This window comes from Bos indicus x Bos taurus, chromosome 4, assembly GCF_003369695.1.
Source record: "Bos indicus x Bos taurus breed Angus x Brahman F1 hybrid chromosome 4, Bos_hybrid_MaternalHap_v2.0, whole genome shotgun sequence".
Lineage (NCBI taxonomy): Eukaryota > Metazoa > Chordata > Mammalia > Artiodactyla > Bovidae > Bos > Bos indicus x Bos taurus.
This window is the reverse complement of record NC_040079.1, coordinates 39,115,854-39,142,108: the sequence shown is the minus strand read 5'-3', so window position 1 is coordinate 39,142,108 and position 26,255 is coordinate 39,115,854. Positions and strand designations below refer to the sequence as shown.

The following is a 26,255-nucleotide window of genomic DNA, read 5'->3' as shown; positions in this document are numbered from 1 at the left end:
TGAAAAGACAACCTGTGGAGTGGGAAAAAAATTTGCAAACTATATACATGAAAATGGGTTAATATTCAAAATATATAAATAATTCATTAAATAGCAAAATCCAAATAACCCAATTTAAAAAAATAGGCAAAGGGCCTGAGTAGATATGTCTCTAAAGAATTCATACAGATGGCCAAAAGACACATGAAAAGATACTTAACATCACTAGTCACCAAGAAAATGCAAATTAAAGCCACAATAAGACATTAACTTATGCTTGTTAGAATGGCATCATCAAAAACAAAGAAATGACAAATGCTGTCATAGCTGTGAAGAAAAGGGAACTCTTTTGGACTGTTGGTGGGCTTGTAAATTGGTAAGCACTATGGAAAATGCTATGGAGGATCCTCAAGAAGTTAAAAATAGAACTATCACATAATCCAGCAATTCCATGTCTGGGGATTCATCCAAAGGAAATGAACACACTAACTTGAGAAGATATTTACATCCCAATGTGCACAGCAGCATTATCTGCTATAGCCAATGCATGGAAACAAACGTTCACAAATAGATAAATGGATAAAGAAATTGTAGTAAATATAGACAATGGAATATTATTCAAACATAAAAAGTGAGCAAGTCTTATGCTAAGTGAAATAAGTTGGACAGAGAAAGACAAATACTGTATGATCTCACTTGGATGTAGTACTTAAAAAAAAAAAACTCAGAAAAAAAGACCAGACTTGTGGTAAACAGAAGCAAAGAGTAAAAGGAAGGGAAACTAGAAGAAGGTGTTCAAAAGGTATAAACTTCCAGCTATAAAATAAATAAATACTAGGGATGTAATATGTTACATGTTGACTATAGCTAATGCTGCTATATGATATGGAGGAAAATTGTTGAGAGTAAATTCTTTGTTCTCAATAAAAAATGGATACATGTAAAATGATTGAAAAGAATCAAAAGAATAATATCTCATAATGCATGAAAAATGTATGAAATTCAATTTTCAATGTCCATAGATAAAGTTGTTTTGGAATACAGTCACATTCATTCATTAAAGTATTCTCTACGGTTGCCATCTCACTGCAATAGTAAAGTAACTATGATATAGATGACAAAGTCCACAGAGTCTAAAGTATTTTCTATCTAACTCCATAGAAAAAGTTTTCAGATACATTTTAAAACAGCAAATTTTAGGATGGTTTGCTCTACCATAATAGTTAAATATGATTTTAAAATTTTCATCCCATGTTAAATTTTTTTGCTTACATGCTGTGTTTTACCTATTGAAATTTGGTATTAATTTTTAGAATATTTCATTATGGTTAGTTTTTGAACTAACTTTCTTGAAGTTTACTATTAATAATGTCTTCTTTGTAACCTAGTCTGTAATCAGTGTTTATAAATGCTGCATAGATAGACACTAAAAACGAATATATGTTCTCTGTTAGCAGGCTGTGCAATGTGACCTATGTCTACTATTCCACCTCATGAATATACTAAATAAATCTTTTTATTTTTCTATTTTATAAAATGTATTTTAAATTATTACAAAATGATTATGTTTCTCACAATTTCTGTTTTTAATAGTTCTAAATGTCTATATTTTAGAACATATTTCTATATTTTAATGTGTTTAAAAATAGCTTGGAACCACCAATTACTCTTATTTTCCAAATACAGTATATTATCAGTGACCACCAAAAAGGGCCAATCCCAGAGCCACAAAGATCCAGGCCAGCATTCTGATTTTCCTTTTTTGTTTCCCTTCATTAAATTGAACAGAGTACTGAGACTTAAATAAACTCAGACATTCCAATGTCTGGATTTTTCCTTTTCCAAAGTTAGCAAATGAGAAAAGAAAAACAATTCACAATAGAGGGAAGAAAAATCATTAAGAAAAACACAAATTTATATAAACTGAAAGATTAAAAGTTGTGTGTGTGTGTGTTTGTATGTGTGCACGCGTGTACCTGGTTGGGGGGTGCAGAATGTTCACTGAGTTTCTTTTCCTAGCCAAGATTATTCTAAACACAAAATTCCTAGTTATAAAAAAATAGAAACGATTGCCCTGTGAGTACTATGGAAAAGGCATTGATAATCAATATATTCCAATTTGAGCCTCACCAGTGAGCTGTGTGATATTGGGGAAAACATATTAAACTAGAACTAAGGTAGGTCTAGTCTGGCTTTGGAAGAAGTGAGCAGCTTGCCAAAACTACCGTGGATGTCCAGGTGAAGACGGCCAGGAGCAGCTGGTCACTAGGGAATGTTCCAGGATGCTGAACAGCTGGTGGAAATCAGAGCTCAGCAGGCATGTCAGCTGTCAGCACTGGGAAGGAGGTGGAGTCAGCTCTTCCTAGAAACATCAGTTGGTGTAAGATCAAAGGACCGAGGAAGGCCTATGCTGCAAAGCTGAAGGTAAGAAGAGATAAGCATAGGACCCAAGTTGGGGGGCAAAGTTATTGCAGAACAGAACTCAGTCTGAGCCAAAGACAGGCAGGAAATTGGGCAGGGAAGGAATGAGTCTGGGAGTCTGAGTGTCAGGAGACCGAGTCAAACTCCAGATTCTCTATCCAATTCAAAAGTCAAGAGCAAAAGAAGGTCAGCCAACAAAGTCTGGAGAGCTGTGCCTACATCCTTCTAAAAGGAAAGCCTTTCAAGCTTTGTGGAATCTCCCACCAGATTTCAAGGGGTCTCTGGTCATGATGCTGTTAAATTCCAAGTTCTTACACATAGGAAGGGGTTAAGTTCTATGCTATCCCAAGTTCTATCCAGCTCTCCAAGTGTTTAGGATTCTAACATTCTATAAATCTAAAAATATACATTAAGTTCCAATGGAGAGATGAGGGTATTAAATGTTTTATCCAGGGAAACAGAGTTTACTGGATACTCTCCCTCCACCATCATCCACCCGCCCTGCACATACATATAAATATCCCACCCCTACCACCTAATTCTTTCTACTAAAATGCAGTGTGGAATGGTTTATAGCCCTCCTGGAAAAAAGGAGGAGGAAAGTAGGAGTGGGATGACATTCCATTCCACCCTGACTCACTTAAAGACATCATTTGATTCTCAGTCACAAAGAATTCTCTTAACAGGGTGGAAAGAGCCCCGGTCACGAGGAGCTTGTTTGGAGTTGCAGTGGGTCCTTTTGCATTCTGTAAGCCAAAAGGATGCATTCCAGGACTGGGTTTCTTTCATTCTTTCTCCCTCCAGGCTGATTTTATAGTAACAACACATAGCCACTTAAATCTATTTCCAAATAACCAACATTCAGAAAATGTACCACATAAAATATAGACATTTTACAAGAGACCATCTATTAGCTGATAATGGCAGAGCTGCCATGGAATGCATAAGAAAACAAATGTGACCCTCAGCAAACGTCAGATCCATTTATCCAAATCAGCCCTCTGCAGTGCAAGCCAGATAAACCTTCAATGATACAATTTGAAGCTTTATGCAAGGTTGCGGGGGAGGTTACAATAAACTAAAAATGTAGGTTGAGGATATATATAAATCACATAAAATTCAGCATCATAAGATACTATTAGAAGTCAGGGAGTGGGGAAAAGGCTGGCAGAAGAGATTTTAAAGTGGGATCACATGGGAAAGAGAATATTAAACCAACATAAAAGTTTCCATGGGAGAAAACAATAAGTTTTTCTATGTTGTATTAAAAACATGTAGACATGGGAGAGTCAAAGATTGCCAGGTTTAGAAAGGGGAGGAATTAATCAGGGTTAAAAGAGACTTCAGAACCTCCCAGCCCTGGCAAAAGTGTCAGTGAGGAAACTTAATCTCTGAGGTCCCCGACTGCTCTCAGCCTTCATTCTGCTTTTCACCCACCTTAGGCAGCCAGGGCTTTGGTGAATTCTCCACTTTTCCCATATTAAAATCTAGTCTGAAGAAAAGGCCTGGGAAATTTTATTAACTCTAAGGAATAAGACTTTATGCTTTAACTCCTCCTGTGCTGTTTGAAGCTTCAGAGTGAACCAAATTTTAAGTCCCTCAAATCTATAATTGTAGAATTTCTGAAACCAGCAAACTATGTATAAGGAACAGTTATATTCCATGGAATAAAGGTTCCTTCTAGCTCTTCTAAATTATATCATGTAGGCAGCCACTGATAAAACCCTTCCTGTTCTTTAAGCAAACCACTGTTCAATGAAGCCTTCGTGCAAAAAGGTAAAACCCACCTAGGAAGGTGATACATGATATCTCCCTATTATTTAATGGTAAGAGTCCAAATTGGAGGAGGAGCCAAGATGGCGGAGGAGTAGGACAGGGAGAACACTTTCTCCCCCACAAATTCATCAAAAGAGCATTTAAACGTCGAGTAAATTCCACAAAACAACTTCTGAATGCCGGCAGAGGACATCAGGCACCCAGAAAAGCAACCCAACTCTTCAAAAGGAGGTAGGAAAAAATATAAAAGACAAAAAAAAGAGACAAAAGAGGGAGGGATGGAGTTCCGTCCCGGGAAGGGAGTCTTAAAAAGAGAGAAATTTCCAAACACCAGGAAACCTTCTCACTGCCGAATCTGTGCCGAGCTTTGGAAGCACAGAGGGCAACATAACAGGGAGAAAAAATAAACAATTAAAACTCGCAGATTGCGAGCCCTACAGTAACTCCCCCAGCGGAGAAGCAGCGCAGACGCCTGCATCCGCCATTAGCAAGCGGGGGCTGGGCAGGGAGGCGCGGGGCCGGCTGCATCGCTTAGAGTAAAAATCTGGCCTGAATACCCTGAGCGCTATCTGAGTGAAATAATTTGGGCTAGCAAACCAGACTGTGGGATATCTACCACGCGAAAAGCCAGCCCCAACCTAAGACACCGCCAGGCCTGCGCATGGAACAAAGAACTGAACAGAGATAGCCGGCGGCAGACCTTCCCCCTCCGGTGACAGGCAGCCAGAGCCGGAAGGGGGCAATCGCAGCCCCAGATAGACATTATCTATAAAACTGTAAGCAGGCTTCTTTGCTAACTAAAACTTCTTGGGGGTCTGGACGGTCAACATCTGCCTGACAAGGTGCGCTGGTTTTACACCCAGATAACCAAGTGGCAGGGAGGCGATAAGTCGCAGCATTGGCGTTCACCAAACACCTCATCACCTGAGCTGCTCGAACCTGGGAAGAGCACAAAATGCAGGCCCAACTGAGTCTGCGCCTCTGAGGACTACCCTAGTGCCTGAACCTGAGCGGCTTGGACCTGGGAGGTGCATGCAGCCCAGGGCCGGCCTCGGATTGTTCCCGGCTGAACAACCTAGAGCCCGAGCAGTGTGGGCAGGGAGGCTACATGCACCGTGAGCGGGGGCAGACCCAGTGTGGCTGAGGCACTGCGAGCGCACGCCAGTGTTATTTGTTTGCAGCATCCCTCCCTCCCTCCCGACAGCGCGACTGAACAAGTGAGCCCCCCCCCCCAAAAAAAAAGTTTCCCCCACCGTCCCCTTTGTGTCAGCGCGGAAGCCAGACACTGAAGAGACCAGCAAACAGAAGAAGTTATAACAGAGGGAAACGCCTTGGAAGCTACGGGCAATAGATTAAAACCCCGTGGTTACTATGGACTACGTAGGAAGGGGCCTATAGATCTTGAGAAATACAAGTCGGACCAAGGAACTAGCCAAAAATGAACTGAACCCACAATACAACAAAACCAGAGAAAGTCCTAGATATAGTTTTACTATTTTTAAGATCATTCTTTCTTTTTTTTTTTAAATAAAAAAAATGTTTTTAAGTCCTCTATTGTTCCTTTAATTTTCACTTTTATAACCTATTACTTTGCAAAAAAAAAGACCCTATTTTTTTCTTCTTCAGCAAACTTCATATATATATATATATTTTATAATTTTTTGACCTTGTTTTTTTTTTTTTTCTTCTTCTTTTCTTTAACATTGTATTTTTGAAATTCCAAACTCTACTCTAGTTTTTTAATTTTAGCTTTTTGGTATATGTTATCAATTTTGTACCTACAGGTTTTTTTTTATAATTTCTGTGACTTTTTTTTGTTTGTTTGTTTCATTCTCTTCTTCCTTTATATAACACTGTATATCTGAAATTCCAAACTCTACTCTAGATTTTTAATTTATGCTTTTTGGTATTTGATATCAAATTTGTACCTGTATTTTCTTTATAATTTTTGTGACATTGTTTGTTTTTGTTTGGTTTTTTTCTCTCTTTATGTTTCTTCTTCCTTTTTTTTAACATTGTATTTTTGAAATTCCAAACTCTACTCTGGATTTTTAATTTTTGCTTTTTGGTATTAGTTATCAATTTTGTACCTGTATTTTCTTTATAATTTTCACGACCTTGTTTGTTTTTCTTTGTTCGTTTTTTCTCTTTCTTTTCCTTCTTCTTTTCTTTAACATCGTATTTTTGAAATTCCAAACTCTACTCTAGATTTTGAATTTTTGCTTTTATGTATTTGTTACCAATTTTGTACTTTTAAGAACCCAATCTTCAGGACCCATTTTTCACTAGGGAGTGAGATTACTGGCTTGACTGCTCTCTCTCCCTGTGGACTCTCCTTTTTCTCCACCAGGTTGCCTGTGTCTCCTCCCTAACCCCTCTCTACTCTACCCAACTCTGTGAGATTATGTGTATTCCAGATGGTGGAGAACACTTAGGGAACTGATTACTGGCTGGATCTGTCTCCCTCCTTTTCATTCCCCCCTTTTATCCCTCTGGCCACCTCTATCTCCTTCCTCCTTCTTCTCTTCTCTGTATAACTCCGTGAACATCTCTGAGTGGTCCAGTTGTGGAGTGCACATAAGGAAGTGACTACTGGCTACCCCACTCTCTCCACTATTGATTCCACCTCATCTCATTTGGGTCACCTCTAACTCCCTCCTCCCTCTTCTCTTCTCCATGTAAAGCTGTGAACTTCTCTGAGTGACCCTCACAGTAGAGAAACTTTTCATCTTTAACGTAGATGTTTTATCAATGGTGCTGTATAGAAGGAGAAGTTTTGAAACTACTGTAAAAATAAGACCAATAACTGGAAGCAGGAGGCTTAAGTCCAAACCCTGACTCCAGGGAACTCCTGACTCCAAGGAACATTAATTGACAGGAGCTCATCAAACGCCTCCATACCGACACTGAAACCAAGCACCACACAAGGGCCAACAAGTTCCAGGGCAAGACATTCCAAGCAAATTCTCCAGCAACAAAGGAGCACAGCCCTGAGCTTCAAGATACAAGCTGCCCAAAGTTCACCCCAAAACCACAGACATCTCATAACTCATTACTGGACATTTCATTGCACTCCAGAGAGAAGAAATACAGCTCCACCCACCAGAACACCGACACAAGCTTCCCTAATCAGGAAACCTTGACAAGCCACCTGTACAAACCCACACACAGCGAGGAAAAGCCACAATAAAGAGAACTCCACAAACTGCCAGAATACAGAAAGGACACCCCAAACTCAGCAATTTAAACAAGATGAAGAGACAGAGGAATACCCAGCAGATAAAGGAACAGGATAAATGCCCACCAAACCAAACAAAAGAGGAAGAGATAGGGAATCTACCTGATAAAGAATTCCGAATAATGATAGTGAAATTGATCCAAAATCTTGAAATTAAAATAGAATCACAGATAAATAGCCTGGAGACAGGATTGAGAAGATGCAAGAAAGGTTTAACAAGGACCTAGAAGAATTAAAAAAGAGTCAATATATATTGAATAATGCAATAAATGAAATTAAAAACACTCTGGAGGCAACAAATAGTAGAATAACAGAGGCAGAAGATAGGATTAGTGAATTAGAAGATAGAATGGTAGAAATAAATGAATCAGAGGATAAAAGAAAAACTAATTAAAAGAAATGAGGACAATCTCAGAGACCTCCAGGACAATATTAAACGCTACAACATTCGAATCATAGGGGTTCCAGAAGAAGAAGACAAAAAGAAAGACCATGAGAAAATACTTGAGGAGATAATAGTTGAAAACTTCCCTAAAATAGGGAAGGAAATAATCACCCAAGTCCAAGAAACCCAGAGAGTCCCAAACAGGATAAACCCAAGGCGAAACACCCCAAGACACATATTAATCAAATTAACAAAGATCAAACACAAAGAACAAATATTAAAAGCAGCAAGGGAAAAACAACAAATAACACACAAGGGAATTCCCATAAGGATAACAGCTGATCTTTCAATAGAAACTCTTCAAGCCAGGAGGGAATGGCAAGACATACTTAAAATGATGAAAGAAAATAACCTACAGCCCAGATTATTGTACCCAGCAAGGATTTCATTCAAGTATGAAGGAGAAATCAAAAGCTTCTCAGACAAGCAAAAGCTGAGAGAATTCTGCACCACCAAACCAGCTCTCCAACAAATACTAAAGGATATTCTCTAGACAGGAAACACAAAAACGGTGTATAAGTTCGAACCCAAAACAATAAAGTAAATGGCAACGGGATCATACTTATCAGTAATTACCTTAAACGTAAATGGGTTGAATGCCCCAACCAAAAGACAAAGATTGGCTGAATGGATACAAAAACAAGACCCCTACATATGTTGTCTACAAGAGACCCACCTCAAAACAGGGGACGCATACAGACTGAAAGTGAAGGGCTGGAAAAAGATTTTCCATGCAAATAGGGACCAAAAGAAAGCAGGAGTAGCAATACTCATATCAGATAAAATAGACTTTAAAACAAAGGCTGTGAAAAGAGACAAAGAAGGTCACTACATAATGATCAAAGGATCAATCCAAGAAGAAGATATAACAATTATAAATATATATGCACCCAACACGGGAGCACCGCAGTATGTAAGACAAATGCTAACAAGTATGAAAGGAGAAATTAACAATAACACAATAATAGTGGGAGACTTTAATACCCCACTCACACCTATGGATAGATCAACTAAACAGAAAGTTAACAAGGAAACACAAACTTTAAATGATACAATAGACCAGTTAGACCTAATTGATATCTATAGGACATTTCATCCCAAAACAATGAGTTTCACCTTTTTCTCAAGCACACATGGAACCTTCTCCAGGATAGATCACATCCTGGGCCATAAAGTTAGCCTTGGTAAATTCAAAAAAATAGAAATCATTCCAAGCATCTTTTCTGACCACAATGCAGTAAGATTAGATCTCAATTACAGGAGAAAAACTATTAAAAATTCCAACATATGGAGGCTGAACAACACGCTGCTGAATAACCAACAAATCACAGAAGAAATCAAAAAAGAAATCAAAATTTGTATAGAAACGAATGAAAACGAAAACACAACAACCCAAAACCTACGGGACACGGTAAAAGCAGTCCTAAGGGGAAAATTCATAGCAATACAGGCACACCTCAAGAAACAAGAAAAAGTCAAATAAATAACCTAACTCTACACCTAAAGCAACTAGAAAAGGAAGAAATGAAGAACCCCCAGGTTAGTAGAAGGAAAAAAATCTTAAAAATTAGAGCAGAAATAAATGCAAAAGAAACAAAAGAGACCATAGCAAAAATCAACAAAACCAAAAGCTGGTTCTTTGAAAGGATAAATAAAATTGACAAACCATTAGACAGACTCATCAAGAAACAAAGGGAGAAAAATCAAATCAATAAAATTAGAAATGAAAATGGAGAGATCACAACAGACAACACACAAATACAAAGGATCATAAGAGACTACTATCAACAATTATATGCCAATAAAATGGACAACGTGGAAGAAATGGATAAATTCTTAGAAAAGTACAACTTTCCAAAACTCGACCAGGAAGAAATAGAAAATCTTAACAGACCCATCACAAGCACGGAAATTGAAACTGTAATCAAAAATCTTCCAGCAAACAAAAGCCCAGGTCGAGACGGCTTCACAGCTGAATTCTACCAAAAATTTAGAGAAGAGCTAACACCTATCCTGCTCAAACTCTTCCAGAAAATTGCATAGGAAGGTAAACTTCCAAACTCATTCTATGAGGCCACCATCACCCTAATACCAAAACCTGACAAAGATCCCACAAAAAAAGAAAACTACAGGCCAATATCACTGATGAACATAGATGCAAAAATCCTTAACAAAATTCTAGCAATCCGAATCCAACAACACATTAAAAAGATCATACACCATGACCAAGTGGGCTTTAGCCCAGGGATGCAAGGATTCTTCAATATCCGCAAATCAATCAATGTAATACACCACATTAACAAATTGAAAAATAAAAACCATATGATTATCTCAATAGATGCAGAGAAAGCCTTTAACAAAATTCAACAACCATTTATGATAAAAACTCTCCAGAAAGCAGGAATAGAAGGAACATACCTCAACATAATAAAGCTTTATATGACAAACCACAGCAAACATTATCCTCAGTGGTGAAAAATTGAAAGCATTTCCTCTAAAGTCAGGAACAAGACAAGGGTGCCCACTTTCACCATTACTATTCAACATAGTTTTGGAAGTTTTGGCCACAGCAATCAGAGCAGAAAAAGAAAGAAAAGGAATCCAAATTGGAAAAGAAGAAGTAAAATTCTCACTGTTTGCAGATGACATGATCCTCTACATAGAAAACCCTAAAGACTCCACCAGAAAATTACTAGAAGTAATCAATGACTATAGTAAAGTTGCAGGATATAAAATCAACACACAGAAATCCCTTGCATTCCTATACACTAATAATGAGAAAACCGAAAGAGAAATTAAGGAAACAATTCCATTCACCATTGCAAAGGAAAGAATAAAATACTTAGGAATATATCTACCTAAAGAAACTAAAGGCCTATATAAAGAAAACTATAAAATACTGGTGAAAGAAATCAAAGAGGACACTAATAGATGGAGAAATATACCATGTTCATGGATTGGAAGAATCAATACAGTGAAAATGAGTATACTACCCAAAGCAATTTATAGATTCAATGCAATCCCTATCAAGCTACCAACAGTATTCTTCACAGAGCTAGAACAAATAATTTCACAATTCGTATGGAAATACAAAAAACCTCGAATAGCCAAAGCAATCTTGAGAAAGAAGAATGGAACTGGAGGAATCAACCTACCTGACTTCAGGCTCTACTACAAAGCCACAGTTATCAAGACAGTATGGTACTGGCACAAAGACAGAAATATAGATCAATGGAACAAAATAGAAAGCCCAGAGATAAATCCACGCACATATGGACACCTTATCTTTGACAAAGGAGGCAAGAATATACAATGGATTAAAGACAATCTCTTTAACAAGTGGTGCTGGAAATCTGGTCAACCACTTGTAAAAGAATGAAACTAGAACACTTTCTAACACCATACACAAAAATAAACTCAAAATGGATTAAAGATCTAAACATAAGACCAGAAACTATAAAACTCCTAGAGGAGAACATAGGCAAAACACTCTCTGACATACATCACAGCAGGATCCTCTATGACCCACCTCCCAGAATATTGGAAATAAAAGCAAAAATAAACAAATGGGACCTAATTAACCTTAAAAGCTTCTGCACATCAAAGGAAACTATCAGCAAGGTGAAAAGACAGCCTTCAGAATGGGAGAAAATAATAGCAAATGAAGCAACCGACGAACAACTAATCTCAAAAATATACAAGCACCTCCTCCAGCTCAACTCCAGAAAAATAAATGACCCAATCAAAAAATGGGCCAAAGAACTAAATAGACATTTCTCCAAAGAAGACATACAGATGGCTAACAAACACATGAAAAGATGCTCAACATCACTCATTATCAGAGAAATGCAAATCAAGACCACTATGAGGTACCATTTCACACCAGTCAGAATGGCTGCGATCCAAAAGTCTACAAATAATAAATGTTGGAGAGGGTGTGGAGAAAAGGGAACCCTCTTACACTGTTGGTGGGAATGCAAACTAGTACAGCCACTATGGAGAACAGTGTGGAGATTCCTTAAAAAATTGGAAATAGAAGTGCCTTATGATCCAGCAATCCCACTGCTGGGCATACACACTGAGGAAACCAGAAGGGAAAGAGACACGTGTACCCCAATGTTCATCGCAGCACTGTTTATAATAGCCAGGACATGGAAGCAACCTAGATGTCCATCAGCAGATGAATGGATAAGAAAGCAGTGGTACATATACACAATGGAGTATTACTCAGCCATTAAAAAGAATTCATTTGAATCAGTTCTAATGAGGTGGATGAAACTGGAGCCTATTATACAGAGTGAAGTAAGCCAGAAAGAAAAACACCAATACAGTATACTAACGCATATATATGGAATTTAGAAAGATGATAACAATAACCCTGTGTATGAGACAGCAAAAGAGACACTGATGTATGGAACAGTCTTATGGACTCTGTGGGAGAGGGAGAGGGTAGGAAGATTTGGGAGAATGGTATTGAAACGTAAAATATCATGTATGAAACAAGATGCCAGTCCAGGTTGGATGCACGATACTGGATGCTTGGGGCTGGTGCACTGGGACGACCCAGAGGGATGGTATGGGGAGGGAGGAGGGAGGAGGGTTCAGGATGGGGAGCACATGTATACCTGTGATGGATTCATTTTTATATTTGGCAAAACTAATACAATTATGTAAAGTTTAAAAATAAAGTAAAATTTAAAAAAAAAAAAGAAAGAAAGAAAAAAAAAAAAAGAATCCAAATTGTGAAAGACAGGATAAGGACAGGAAGATGGGGCCATGGAAGGCAGGTAGAAGGGAGGACTGAAATAAGGATTTAAGACAGGGGTAGGAGAAGAGGCAAGAGATAAAAATATGTGGTGGTTTTATTTTTTTTACTAGAAATTAAAATTAAGGATACTTGAGCTTTCCTGATGGCTCAGACCAGGCACCAGGAAATTCTTTATTGCAGGCAGTAAAGAATCTACCTGCAATGCGGGAGACCTGGGTTCAATCCCTGGGTTGGGAAGATCCCCTGGAGAAGGGCATGGCAACTCACTCCAGTATTCTGGCCTGGAGGATTCCCATGGATAGAGGAGCCTGGAGGGCTACAGACCATGGGGTAGCAAAGAGTCAGACATGACTGAGCAACTAAGCACAAGAACAATACGTTATTTAACAGAAGGTAAAGTCAACAGCTTTCAGGAAAGCCAGAGATACCCATTAAAACTTTGAAAAACTTAACCATAAAAATGACACAGGAAAACTCATGGATACATTTTATTTCAGAGTTCAAAGCCCCTGACTGAAGCTCTTCATAGAGGCTGTTAACACAGCATAGCAACTGAGAAACACACTAAAGTGTTTCATTATTTATGAAGGTACAACCACAAATGTGTGGAATAATTTAAGTGGAATGTTCACAAGTTCCAAATTCACTGCCTACACTGAAACATAGTATTTCTTGAAAGGGAATAGTATATGAGCTATTAAGGCCCACCTTGGGTTTGAAAAAAAGAAAAAAGAAACCGTTATTAAGATCATTGTACAAAATTAAATGTATTCCTGAATCTTGTGAGCTATTTTTAATTTTTTTAAGTTGAACAGAAATAATTTATTTAGCTGCAACAGGGTCATACAGGCCAAGTAGACTGTCATGCTTTATTTCTGTTAAAATTAAATCAAATCAGTACAATAACACTAGTTATACTAATCAGAATCTGATTGGCAGTTAAAAGAAACTTTATTAAATGAAAATTGTGAAAGGTAATTCATATAATAATTATAGTTTGGAAGGGAAAAATCTCTCAAAACATGGCATCTATGAATTAAAAAAAAGATATAGGAGAACTCTGATGGCAAAAAATTAGGATTTTATGATTCTTAAGGATTGAGATTCTCCTACAATACACTGAACACTGTCATATGCCGAGGGCCGTGCTGGCAGCTTTCATGCCTGTTCTGTTTTTTAATTCTCACCATGATGTAGGTATTGTTAGACACACTGTACACAAGAGAACCTGATGCTCAGAGCAATCCGAGGATTTGCTCAAGTCCACAGTCAGTGGAAGACTCTGGTTTTCAGGTCTTTTGACATTCTGTGATCATAACACAGGCCTCCTAGATGCGTTTAGAAAAAGTTGTCATTTCTAGCTACCACTGCTCTCCTCTTTTTACTTTACCTGACATTGGGTCTTTTTCCTTTAGCTGCTTTGCCAAATTTGGATGGCTTTGCCTGCCCCTTATTAATTCATGTGTTCACTAACTCAAAGAACACCTAGTGTCAGGAACCTAAATATGCACTAGAAATAAAAATTTTTAAAATGACATAGTCTCTTATGATGTATCAATATAGGTGAATCAGTTATAACAAATGTACCATTCTGGTGAGGAATGTTAATAGTGGAGAGGCTGGGGGGAGGCAGGAAACAGGATAGCAGAGGGTATATGGGAACTCTTTGGGCCTCCCTCTCAGTTTTGCTATAACCAATAGAAGCAGAAGATATTAAGAAGAGATGGCAAGAATACACAGAAGAACTGTACAAAAAAGATCTTCACGACCCAGATAATCACGATGGTGTGATCACTGACCTAGAGCCAGACATCCTGGAATGTGAAGTCAAGTGGGCCTTAGAAAGCATCACTACAAACAAAGCTAGTGGAAGTGATGGAATTCCAGTTGAGCTATTCCAAATCCTGAAAGATGATGCTGTGAAAGTGCTGCACTCAATATGCCAGCAAATTTGGAAAACTCAGCAGTGGCCACAGGACTGGAAAAGGTCAGTTTTCATTCCAATCCCAAAGAAAGGCAATGCCAAAGAATGCTCAAACTACTGCACAATTGCACTCATCTCACATGCTAGTAAAGTAATGCTCAAAATTCTCCAAGCCAGGCTTCAGCAATATGTGAACCATGAATTTGCTGATGTTCAAGTTGGTTTTAGGAAAGGCACAGGAACCAGAGATCAAATTGCCAACATCCACTGGATCATGGAAAAAGCAAAGAGAGTTCCAGAAAAACATCTATTTCTGCTTTATTGACTATGCCAAAGCCTTTGACTGTGTGGATCACAATAAACTGTGGAAAATTCTGAAAGAGATGGGAATACCAGACCACCTGACCGGCCTCTTGAGAAACCTGTATGCAGGTCAGGAAGCAACAGTTAGAACTGGACATGGAACAACAGACTGGTTCCAAATAGGAAAAGGAGTTCGTCAAGGCTGTATATTGTCACCCTGTTTATTTAACTTCTATGCAGAGTACATCATAAGAAACACTGGACTGGAAGAAACACAAGCTAGAATCAAGATTGCTGGGAGAAATATCAATAACCTCAGATATGCAGATGACATCACCCTTATGGCAGAAAGTGAAGAGGAATTCAAAAGCCTCTTGATGAAAGTGAAAGTGGAGAGTGAAAAAGTTGGCTTAAAGCTCAACATTCAGAAAACGAAGATCATGGCAGCCGGTCCCATCACTTCATGGGAAATAGATGGGGAAACAGTGGAAACAGTGTCAAACTTTATTTTTCTGGGCTCCAAAATCACTGTAGATGGTGATTGCTGCCATGAAATTAAAAGATGCTTACTCGTTGGAAGGGAAAGTTATGACCAACCTAGATAGCATATTCAAAAGCAGAGACATTACTTTGCCAACAAAGGTTCATCTAGTCAAGGCTATGGTTTTTCCAGTGGTCATGTATGGATGTGAGAGTTGGACTGTGAAGAAGGCTGAGCGCCAACGAATTGATGCTTTTGAACTGTGGAGTTGGAGAAGACTCTTGAGAGTCCCTTGGACTGCAAGGAGATCCAACCAGTACATTCTGAAGGAGATCAGCCCTGGGATTTCTTTGGAAGGAATGATGCTAAAGCTGAAACTCCAGTACTTTGGCCACGTCATGCAAAGAGATGACTCATTGGAAAAGACTCTGATGCTGGGAGGGATTGGGGGCAAAAGGAGAAGGGGACGACAGAGGATGAGATGGCTGGATGGCATCACTGACTCGATGGACGTGAGTCTCAGTGAACTCTGGGAGTTGGTGATGGACAGGGAGGCCTGGCGTGCTGTGATTCATGGGGTCACAAAGAGTCGAATACAACTGAGCGACTGATCTGTTCTGATCTGATCTGAAAGCTGCTCTAACAGAGAAGCCAGTGGCACCCCACTCTAGTACTCTTGCCTGGAAAATCCCATGGACAGAGGAGCCTGGTAGGCTGCAGTCCATGGGGTCGCTAAGAGCTGGACACGATGGAGCGACTTCACTTTCACTTTTCACTTCATGCATTGGAGAAGGAAATGGCAACCCACTCCAGTGTTCTTGCCTGGAGAATCCCAGGGATGGGGGAGCCTGCTGGGCTGCCGCCTATGGGGTTGCGCAGAGTCGGACACGACTGAAGCGACTTAGCAGCAGCAGCAGCAACAAAGCTGCTCTAAAAAAAAAAAAATCTTTGAAAATCAAAAGCTAGTCTCTGCCTTAAGAAATTTACTGTTTTGTCAAGGAGGAGGATGAATGACAGTTGAGTGTAATAGATGCTTTCACATAGCAACATAGGAGGAGCCACTTAAAACAGACAAATGACAGAAAAAGCTCCCAAAATTTGTGCTCATTTTAAAGGACAAAGGAACTTCATCATTTTAGTGAAAAGCGACGAGCATATGTGAAGACACAGCAGATTAAAAGACCAGGCTAAATTATAAGATGGTCTAGGCAAAAGTGGGAGTTGCAATTACATATGTTAAGATAAATAGTTTAAACTATCCTCAAAGCTGTGGGGACTCCATGAAAGATCTAGTCAGGGCAGTGAAATGACCAAATTTGCCTAAAGGAGCCAAGATGTCAGGTTTTAAAAATTAACATTATATTTAGGCATCTTTGAAGTCACAAGCCTTCCATCAACAGCCCCCAAAATGTTCCAGGTCCAACTCTCCAATATTCTGAACAAGTCTATTAAAAATGACCTGACATCAAATTTAAAGAGATGAAGCTCTTTGATAAGTTCTGGATTCAGTACAACAAATATTTGTTTAGTACCTCTGTTTAGAAGGCTCTGAAAGAAGGCATTTAATTTCATGATATATTAATATATAAAAGTCTAAAAATAAGTAGATATTCAATTACTTGACTTAAAACTCAGATCATTATAAACCGAAAATAATGATTTATTTTACTGAAGGAATTGCCACAGTACTTTAAAAATAAAAGGTAATTTATCTGACACTGTCATTTTATTTATGACAACCTAGGACAACCAACATTTTAGGACTGCCTTCACCAGGACTGTACTGATATACACTTCCTTAATATTTGTGGCATTTTTCAAAAAGCAATTTAAAAGTTGTTATCAGTTTTTCTCCAAGCTACTTTCTTTTCTTCTCCTATGATTAATTTTTTTCTCTGTATAAAATTACATTCAGTTTGATATTTCCTCTTTTGAACTATCTTTTTTCTTTACCTGCCTATTTCTATTTGTCCTTTAAGACTCATTTCAGGTGACTGCCTACAGGAAGCCTTCCCTGACTTGCCCAAATTGAGGGAACGGCCCCTTCTCTGAGCCCCTAGCACCCTGGGTGTATGTGCACAGTGGCACTTCACTCTCACTACTTAGTTCATTGCTTTATTTGTTTGTTTTCCTACTTAGACCAAGGGCCCACCACTTCTATCATCTCTGCATCTACAGGACAAGGGCATATAGTCGGTGGCCGCTAGAAATGAAGAGAGGAAGGGGGAGGAATAAAGGGAATTGTATTTCTATTTTCCCCTTCGTTTCTCCTTCCCTTCATCTTCATTTCATGTCTTCCTACTGTTTCTCCCCAACTACTAATACATCATCTTTATCCTTCTCTTCTTAGCATCAATACACAACGTGATTTTCAGTCTCTCCTGCAAGGTCTGAACTATTGCAAAAATTCTGGTCCTGCATGTGGGTGGCCCAGGACGAGGAGTCTGTTGCTCTTTAGCTTTGCAAAGAAGGGGTTTGTTGTAACAGGCCCTGGATGAGTCTCCATTATATCTCTTCTTTTGTATTTTAGCTGGGGACTGACTTTTAACATGCTTAATGGCAACCCACTCCAGTGTTCTTGCCTGGAGAATCCCAGGGACGGCGGAGCCTGGTGGACTGCATAGTCCAGTCTATGGGGTCACATAGAGTTGGACACGACTGAAGCAACTTAGCAGCAGCAGCAGCATCTCGTTTTTGGTCTTAGCAGCTGGGTAAACAGACTTTCTGCAACACCCTGGATAAAATGGCAAGCTCAAGGGGAAAGCCTTCCACCTTCAAATTAAAAAAAAAAAGTGCTAGTGGCGACAGTTGAGGAATAGTAACACCTGAGAGCACTTGAGGGGGATTGTGTGTGTGCTGGCTGTGGAAAACCCAGCTGATGACAAAAACATGCAGCTCCCTTCCTGAACGGGCCGGACCATGCTCAGAGAGTAACATCAAACTGAATTTAGCAAGAATAACAGAAAAGTGAGGTAAGTGACTGACATTTCTGGTAGGCACTTTCTAAAGAATTTATGAATTTCAGAGAACTCAAAGAGAATTACCAGATTCTAAAACATTTAAATGAACGTTTGCCATAGGCAGGAAAGTTACTTTGGGAAATTACTCAGGAAATTAATAGAAACTTGGTAAAAATGCTTTGGACGGAAGATTTTGAAACCCATGAGGGGAACTTCATGTGTATTTAGGAGAGCAGGTGCTTCTGTTTCCACTTTTAGATATCAAGTCAGATGAAAGGGGTAAGAAGTTTTTTGTTTTTTTCTTTTTTTAATAAACACTGTGAGTCCATCATAGTAGAGTTTTTTAAGTTGCCTAAAGTGCAAATTCTGGAGAAGGCAATGGCAACCCACTTCAGTACTCTTGCCTGGCAAATCCCATGGACAGAGGAGCATGGTAGGCTGCAGTCCATGGGGTCGCTAAGAGTCGGACACGACTGAGTGACTTCACTTTCACTTTTCACTTTCATGCATTGGAGAAGGAAATGGCAACCCACTCCAGTGTTCTTGCCTGGAAAATCCCAGGGACGGGGAAGCCTGGTGGGCTTCCATCTATGGGGTCGCACAGAGTCAGACACGACTGAAGCGACTTAGCAGCAGTAGCAGCGGCAAAATGCAAATTCACTATAACAAATCCCTCTACATTTTTATATATTTTGGAGATTTTCTAAAACAGAAACACAGGCATAAAAAAGTGTCTATGAGCATCAAGGGAAAGTTTTATGATTCAATATTTAATAGCAGACAAGAAAAAGCGTGGCATTTCACATGGCAACGTAGCTAAAGTTACCAAAAAAAAAAAAAATGCTCTTCTATAGAAATGATAGGAAAACCACACATATAAAACTTGTAGCATGTGTACTATAACATACTCAAAAAAAAGGACAATAAATAATTAATAATTAACAGGCTGTAGCTGTAATACTTTTATGAAGCAAAATTTACAAAAAGCTTACATGAGAAATATGAACAACTAACTTCTGAGGCATACCAAAACAAATGTTTTTATGGAAGAGGCCCTACAAGTCTTATAGAAAGTCTGCAAGGTTTATTCTAATGAAAATCCAGGAATATAGGAATTTTTATGTTGGTTTTTTAATGCCATTTTCCTAGGGCTCAAAACAGTCACTGGCATATAGTAGGTAGTCAATAAATGGGCTAAATAGATGAGTAAGAGAATGAACAATGGGGAAGCATGTTCCACTGAAACTCTTGAGCCCCTCAAGTCTCTTAATGTGATGAAGAATGTTTTGCTGACTCTAAGTTGCTCGAAAACTTTGAACTCTACCAGCTAGAGTATTCTCTTCAGGACATCTCTTCAGAGTCGTGAAAATAGGTGAAGGTGGTCAAAAGGTACAAACTTCCAGTTACAAGATGAATAGCTCCTGAGGATATAATATACAGCATGGTGACTCTGGGCTTCCCTGGTGGCTCAGCAGTAAAGAATCTGCCTGCAATGCAGGAGACCTGGGTTCTATCCCTGGATCAGGAAGATTCCCTGGGGAAGGAAATGCCAACCCACTCCAGTATTCTTGCCAGGGAAATCCCATGAACAGACCACAAAGAGTCAGACGTGACTTAGCTACTAAACAACAATGGTGACTATAGGTAATAATACTGTATTGTATGTGATGGTTGCTAAGAGAGCAGATCTTAAAAGTTCTCATCACAAGGGAAAAAAAAGATTTGTAACTCTGATATGATAGATGTTAACTAAAACTTGTTATCGTCATCATTTCAGAATATATACACATATCAAACCATTATCAGTATGCCTTAAACTAATACAACATTATATATCAATTATATCTCAATAAAATTGGACAGAAAAAAGATCTACCATTAGTTTAGACAGAAAATAGAAGTTGTTGATAAGCTAACTCATTTTATGGTCAAATACTTTCCTTTGTTTCTCAAGTTTAAGGAACTCCTTCATCATAAAGTCTATTGGAACTTTTACAGCATGATGTTCCTGCCATCCCCCACCCCCACTCTCTCTCTGAACTCACTTCTCTATACTATTCTTTATACTGAGAAAAAGTAGAATGGAAAGGTTATGTCAGATTGTGGAAGGCCATAATGTCAGACCAAAACAGCCAGATTTAATCCTCTAATTAATATAGAGCCACTAATATTTTGAATATTAGAAAAACATAAAATCATGAAAATGAGATATTTTTAACATTCACAGAGACTTCTGAAAGCCAGGGCTTCCCTGGTAGCTCAGCTGGTAAAGAATCTGACTGCAGCACAGTAGATTCAAGCCCTGGGTCAGGAAGATCCCATGGAGGGAAAAACGGCAATCCACTCCAGTATTCTCACCTGGAGAATTCCATGGACAGAGAAGCCTGTCAGGCTAGAGTCCCTGGAGTTTCAAAGAGTTGGACATGACTGAGCAACTAACACATACTTATGAAAGCCCAGTAATTAATGGTACTAATGAACCCATGGATATTTGTTCAGAAAAACAAATGAAAAAGTTATCAAAGGGACTAAACCAATATGCTAATCTTCCCTGGTCATTACTATTTGATCCACCATGGAGAAGACGATACTTGAGAAGAAAGTGAAGAACTGCATCCCACAAAGTACCACCAAAATACATCCATACAGCAAATGAAGAGGGCAGGGACTCTGGCCCCCAGGCAACCAAGGGCCTTGCAGTGGTAGTCTGTGTTTTAACTGCAGGCTGTATGATGATGGGACCCACCTCGATCAAGTTTCCTCTCTTAAGACTACCCTTTAGCCTGTTCTTTACAAGTGTGATTCCTAAAGTCTGAATAAAGACACAAGAACCTATGGGATCTAAAATGCTGAAACTCCCACTTCTGGGTATATAAGAGTAGAAAGAAGAAGGTGTCAGGTTATTTAATTCACCCCAAAGAGAGAAATTAGAAATTAAACTGTTACAGATGATGTTAAAAGTCTGTACAAAGCAGAATTCTATAACAGAATTTAGCAAAGAATACAAGTTTTAGGACATAGGAAACCAATAATTTTGTAGTTCTTGAAGTTATAAAAGTGCTGACAATTCAGAAACAAGAGGACACTTGCATCTGCCTAGGTTTTGTATTTTTCTTGGGTCCACTCTTCTCACAGCATGGATATGATTTGTTTAGACTATCAAAGAGCTTTTGATAAGGTTCTCACAAGTGTCTATTATTGAAACTTGGTAACCGTTGTGTGAAAGGAAAAAGTCGTCGTATTAATGAATTAAAAACTGCATGACAGGCAAAGAGGCAAAAAGCAGAGCTAAATGGCCGATTCTTATTGGGTGAAAGGTTAATGACTGAGGGCTCTCTGACTTTGCAGTAGAATCTGAGTTTTATTTAACTAATGACCAAAGAAGGGGAGCCCAATTCTCATTCCCCTCTTCTATGCATATCAGTCCCACACACAGAGGCCCCATTGATTGAAGAAGGAGATACAGGCAGTGTAGAGAAGTGCTTAAAATCCAGGAAAGACCAAGTAAGTAATGCTGACTAGTGTAGAAATCCCTAAATAAGGGAACAGAAATAAATAAATAAATAAATTAGAAGTGTTTTTCTAAGAAGTTTTGTTTGTTTGTGTGTTTATTTTAATATTTTTTGATGTGGACTATTTTTAAAGTCTTTACTGAATTTGTTACAGTATTGCTTCTATTTTATGTTTTAGTTTTTGATCACAAGGCATTTGGGATCTTAGCTCCCTGAACAGGAATCAAACCTGCAGTCCCTGCATTGGAAGGTGAAGTCTTAATCACTGGATTGCCAGGCAAGTCCCCTTGTTTGTCTTTCTATTTTTTAAGTAGGTCCTGGTTGATTATTACAAAGTATTGGCTATATTCCCCATGTTGTTCAATACATCCGTGTAGCCTATCTTGCACTCAATAGTCTATACCTCCCAGTCCCCAACTCCTATACTGCCCCTCCCCCACATCCTCACTGGTAATCATTAGTTTGTTCTATATATCTGTGAGCCTAAGAGGTTTGATATATCTATGCTACATGGAAACACAAGGGCCTTTTTTAAAAGACAAGACATGGTATCTGAACAAAAGTTCTTAGCTTACTGGTGTGATGAGAGCAAACATTCCACACTGAAGAACAGTACATACGGGTATTTAGATCCACAAAAACCACATTCTGTTCCTTTAGATTCAGAAGTTTAGATGTAAACAAAAGTGAAACTGATAGGAAAGAGTATGAATTATTAACTTCTTCTGGGGCAAACAAAAGCATAACCTGACATGAATGAAATAATTTAGAAATCAAATACTCTAACTGATTAGCACTAATCCTTTATGATCCATAACTTGATTTGCCATTTTTAAAACATCATCATGACAAACTACACAGGAGAGGCTCAGAAAAGCCAACAAACTCTTGACCTAACCTCCCTTGTCTCAGTTTCCTTATCTGTAAAGTAAGAATGATAGAACTTCTCTCACAGGATTATTATAAGGTTTAAATTAGCTTATATAGAGAGAGCATTTCATATAGTAAATGTAAAAAATGATGTTGAATTATTATTGTTCCTATTTATGATCAACTAAAGCCAAACACATACCATAAAGAAGCAACTTAATTCAAGTTATTGTGACTTTCTTATTCATATCATTGTTATGATACAGTACTTTATAAGACATGTAAAATGCTTTCAGACAAAGTAAAACATAGCTTTAAAACATATTTCCACTAACCAATTCTGTGAAATGAAAGATACTTTTAAGTTAATCTAAGTAAGCTGAAGAGAACACCAAAAAATACCAGATAAACGCTAATAACATATTAATTCTTAAATGTACAGAGTAGAGCCAAGCTTACCGTGTTGATAATATTTTAATAAGTTCTTTTCTATTCTGTACCCGAAGGTGGTTAGTTCTATACTTGGAATCATTGATCAGTTCAGGCAAATTCAAGATCTAAAAGGGAAAAATAATTTTAAAGTGTAACTCACAAAATTTTTGTGTACCTGCCTCTGGGTACTAGAGTTCAGGGCCTACCACTCCACCCCCAAGACCATTCCTTGCTAGGCTTTATACCTCTTAACATGGATATATATATACAGAAGGATTATGCAATTAGGATGGGTCATACTGGTGATTGGGTTTGTCATCTTTAAGAAGTTTTTAACTACATTTAAGCAGGTATCTACATATAGGAACACAGGAAAAGTTCTCAGACCTTCATAATATCTTGTACCTATTTATGAGAAGATAGGAAAGGAGTTATTAGATTCTCACAGTAAGTCTTGTCTAGAGGAAACTGGGCTATGGGTACAAAATTGGGTAAAACAGACCTAATTCTAAGAACAAATATCATAAGTGCATGTCTGCACTTACATCAAGCCCACAATCAACATGTATCTTGTAGGTACATCCCCTTATTTGTTCCACATGTAAATAAAATAATATTATCTGTCCCAGTAGTCCTATCCAGGATGTTGTACAAGGTGCTAAAATCAAGGGGAGGCAAACACACTGACCTCAAATGCTCACCATTAAAACAATGTCAAATTAAAAGATATTCTTCCTATAGAATTGTCACTATTTTTCTTTAATATGACTCCCTGAAGGAATAACAAATAGAAATGCTTTCATATACTTCCTCTTTTGCTCCTCCTCAATAAAGAGAAAATCTATCTTGTAAGTCTCAGTGGACATCTTGCAATTTTAACAAGACCGTAATGAAAGTACCAAGTGGATTTGGAATGGAAAAGAAGTTTTAAAAAGAATGTGTGGAGGCAGTGTTTGGCAGTTGTGTTGGAAAGTCAGAAGGAGCATTTACGGGCTGGGGCAGGCCATGTGGCCTACAGAAAGTTTCACTACCTCTATTAATGTATTTGGTTTAAATATAAACACTTAATGGTTTCATTTGTTTCCCACAGTTTAAATAAAATCAAGCCATTAATCATCTTAACAAAGGAGAGAGAAGTGAAGAAGATTCCCTGAAGGAAAGAGAACATCTCAACAGTACAATTTCTCTTTCACATGTTCCACTTATTTATTTCCTTGAGGAATAATAAAGACAGCATTACTCTCCTGGATTTTAAAAAGTGACGCTACATACAGTGCCCTTTCTAAAAATCTCCCTGTCACCACACCTGATCCCAGAATTGGCCTCAAGGCTTATCCAGGAATTGAGACCCACCCTCTTCTGCTATGGAGAAGGCAGTGGCGACCCACTCCAGTACTCTTGCCTGGAAAGTCCCATGGATGGAGGAGCCTGGTAGGCTGCAGTCCATGGGGTTGCGAAGAGTCGGGCATGACTGAGCGACTTCACTTTCACGCATTGGGAAGGAAATGGCAACCCACTCCAGTGTTCTTGCCTGGAGAATCCCAGGGACATGGGAGCCTGGTGGGCTGCCGTCTATGGGGTCGCACAGAGTTGGACATGACTGAAGCAACTTAGCAGCAGCAGCTCTTCTGCTAAGAGTGAATAAGTCATTTCAAGAAAAAACAAGTGTCTTCACTAGCCCTCATGTTAAATTTATAAATGTGGTCTCATTCAGAATATACTGTAAGTGTCATAAAAAACTATTCAGTGTTTGCCCTCAATGGTAACTGGGATGCATTCATGTATCCTTCTTAAAATTTGACTTATTAGACTTCCTTTCTCTTTGATAGTTGATGGTAAATAGTGGGTAAAGTAATGATCCTTCTGTCCCACTTTGCTAGCATTCAGAACTTTCTAGAGACTGCTTCAAGTGCTGTAGTCATAACTGTGCTTTAGGAACTTGAAATAGAATGCTGCCTGGGACAAAATGAAATAATGCAAGTGAAAGTACTTGACACAGTAAGCATTAAATAAATGTGAACTACTCCAAGTAGGTACTGTTTCTCCCCAAAGAAATAATAAACCATGTGTTTGTTCAAAAAAGAAGGATGAGGGCTTTTCTGGTGGTCCAGTGGTGAAAGTTCTGTGCTTCCAAGGCAGGGGCTGTGGGTTCAATCCCTGTTTGGGGAACTAACATTCCACATGCCACATGTATGAGCAAAAATAAATTTTTTTAAATACAATTAAAAAAATTTTTTTTTGAAAAGAAGGATGGGAAAAAGGGGGGAAGGTAGGGGAGGTTATCTACTTAACTTTCGTTTCTCAAAGATATCCCCATTAGATATAGAATTCTGTATTGACAGCTCTTTCCTTTCAGCTCTTTAAACATGCTGTGCAACTTCTCTCTAGGTTCTGACAAGAAATTTGTCAAGACAAGAAATCTGACAAGAGTTTCTGACAAGAAATCTGCAATCAATCTAGTCACGTTCCCCCAAAGGTAATAGGTCAGTTTCTCTAGGTGCTTTCAAATGTTTCTTCTTTAGTTTTCAGCAGTAATATTTTTATGTGCTTGGGCATGGATTTATGTGGATTTCTCTTATTTGGAACTTGCTGAAATTATTAAATCTGTAGGTTTCTATCAATCACTAAATTTTGGAAGTTTCCATTAATTGTTTTTTCAACTATTTTTTCAATATTTTTTTTCTCCTCTCCTCCTGGGACTACAATGACATAAATGTTAGACTTTTTTGTTATTGTCCCACAGGTCCTGGAAATGTGTTCTTTCTTGCATTTTGGGGAAGGAACTTTTTTCCTCTCTGTTGTTCAGACTGAATAATTTCTTTTGGGTTGACCAGGAAGTTTGTTCAGGTTTCGGGTATGGAAAAACCTGAATGAACTTTTTGGTCAACCTAATATTTATCCTTCTTTAAGTCCCTGACTGTCTCCTCTGTTCCCTCCATTGTGCTACTGCGCTCATTTAGTGAAGTGTTTGTTCTTGTGTTTGGTGGTTTTATTTTTCAGTTCTAAGATGTCCACTTGGTTCTTCTTCTTATCTTCTATTTCTGTGCCAGACATTTCTACTTTTCTAAATATTTATTTCAATAGTGTCTGTAATGCTTATTGGAGTATTTTTATAAATGCTGCTTTAAAATTTTCATGACTGCATC

At 38.4% G+C, this 26,255-nt stretch overlaps 1 protein-coding gene across 6 annotated transcripts in view; it reads right to left on the bottom strand.

The window, feature by feature from the left end:
• The window catches only part of SUGCT (succinyl-CoA:glutarate-CoA transferase), an 832,600-nt gene that overhangs the window by 516,965 nt on the left and 289,380 nt on the right, over window positions 1-26,255 (bottom strand). For all 6 annotated transcript variants that reach the window (XR_003510718.1, XM_027539173.1, XM_027539172.1 and 3 more), the window contains one exon: window positions 23,137-23,234. Coding sequence is in view for 5 of the 6 variants with exons in the window: in XM_027539173.1 (XP_027394974.1) it covers window positions 23,137-23,234 (98 nt within the window). In the remaining variant the exon portion in view is untranslated. The remainder of the gene's footprint in view (window positions 1-23,136; window positions 23,235-26,255) is intronic.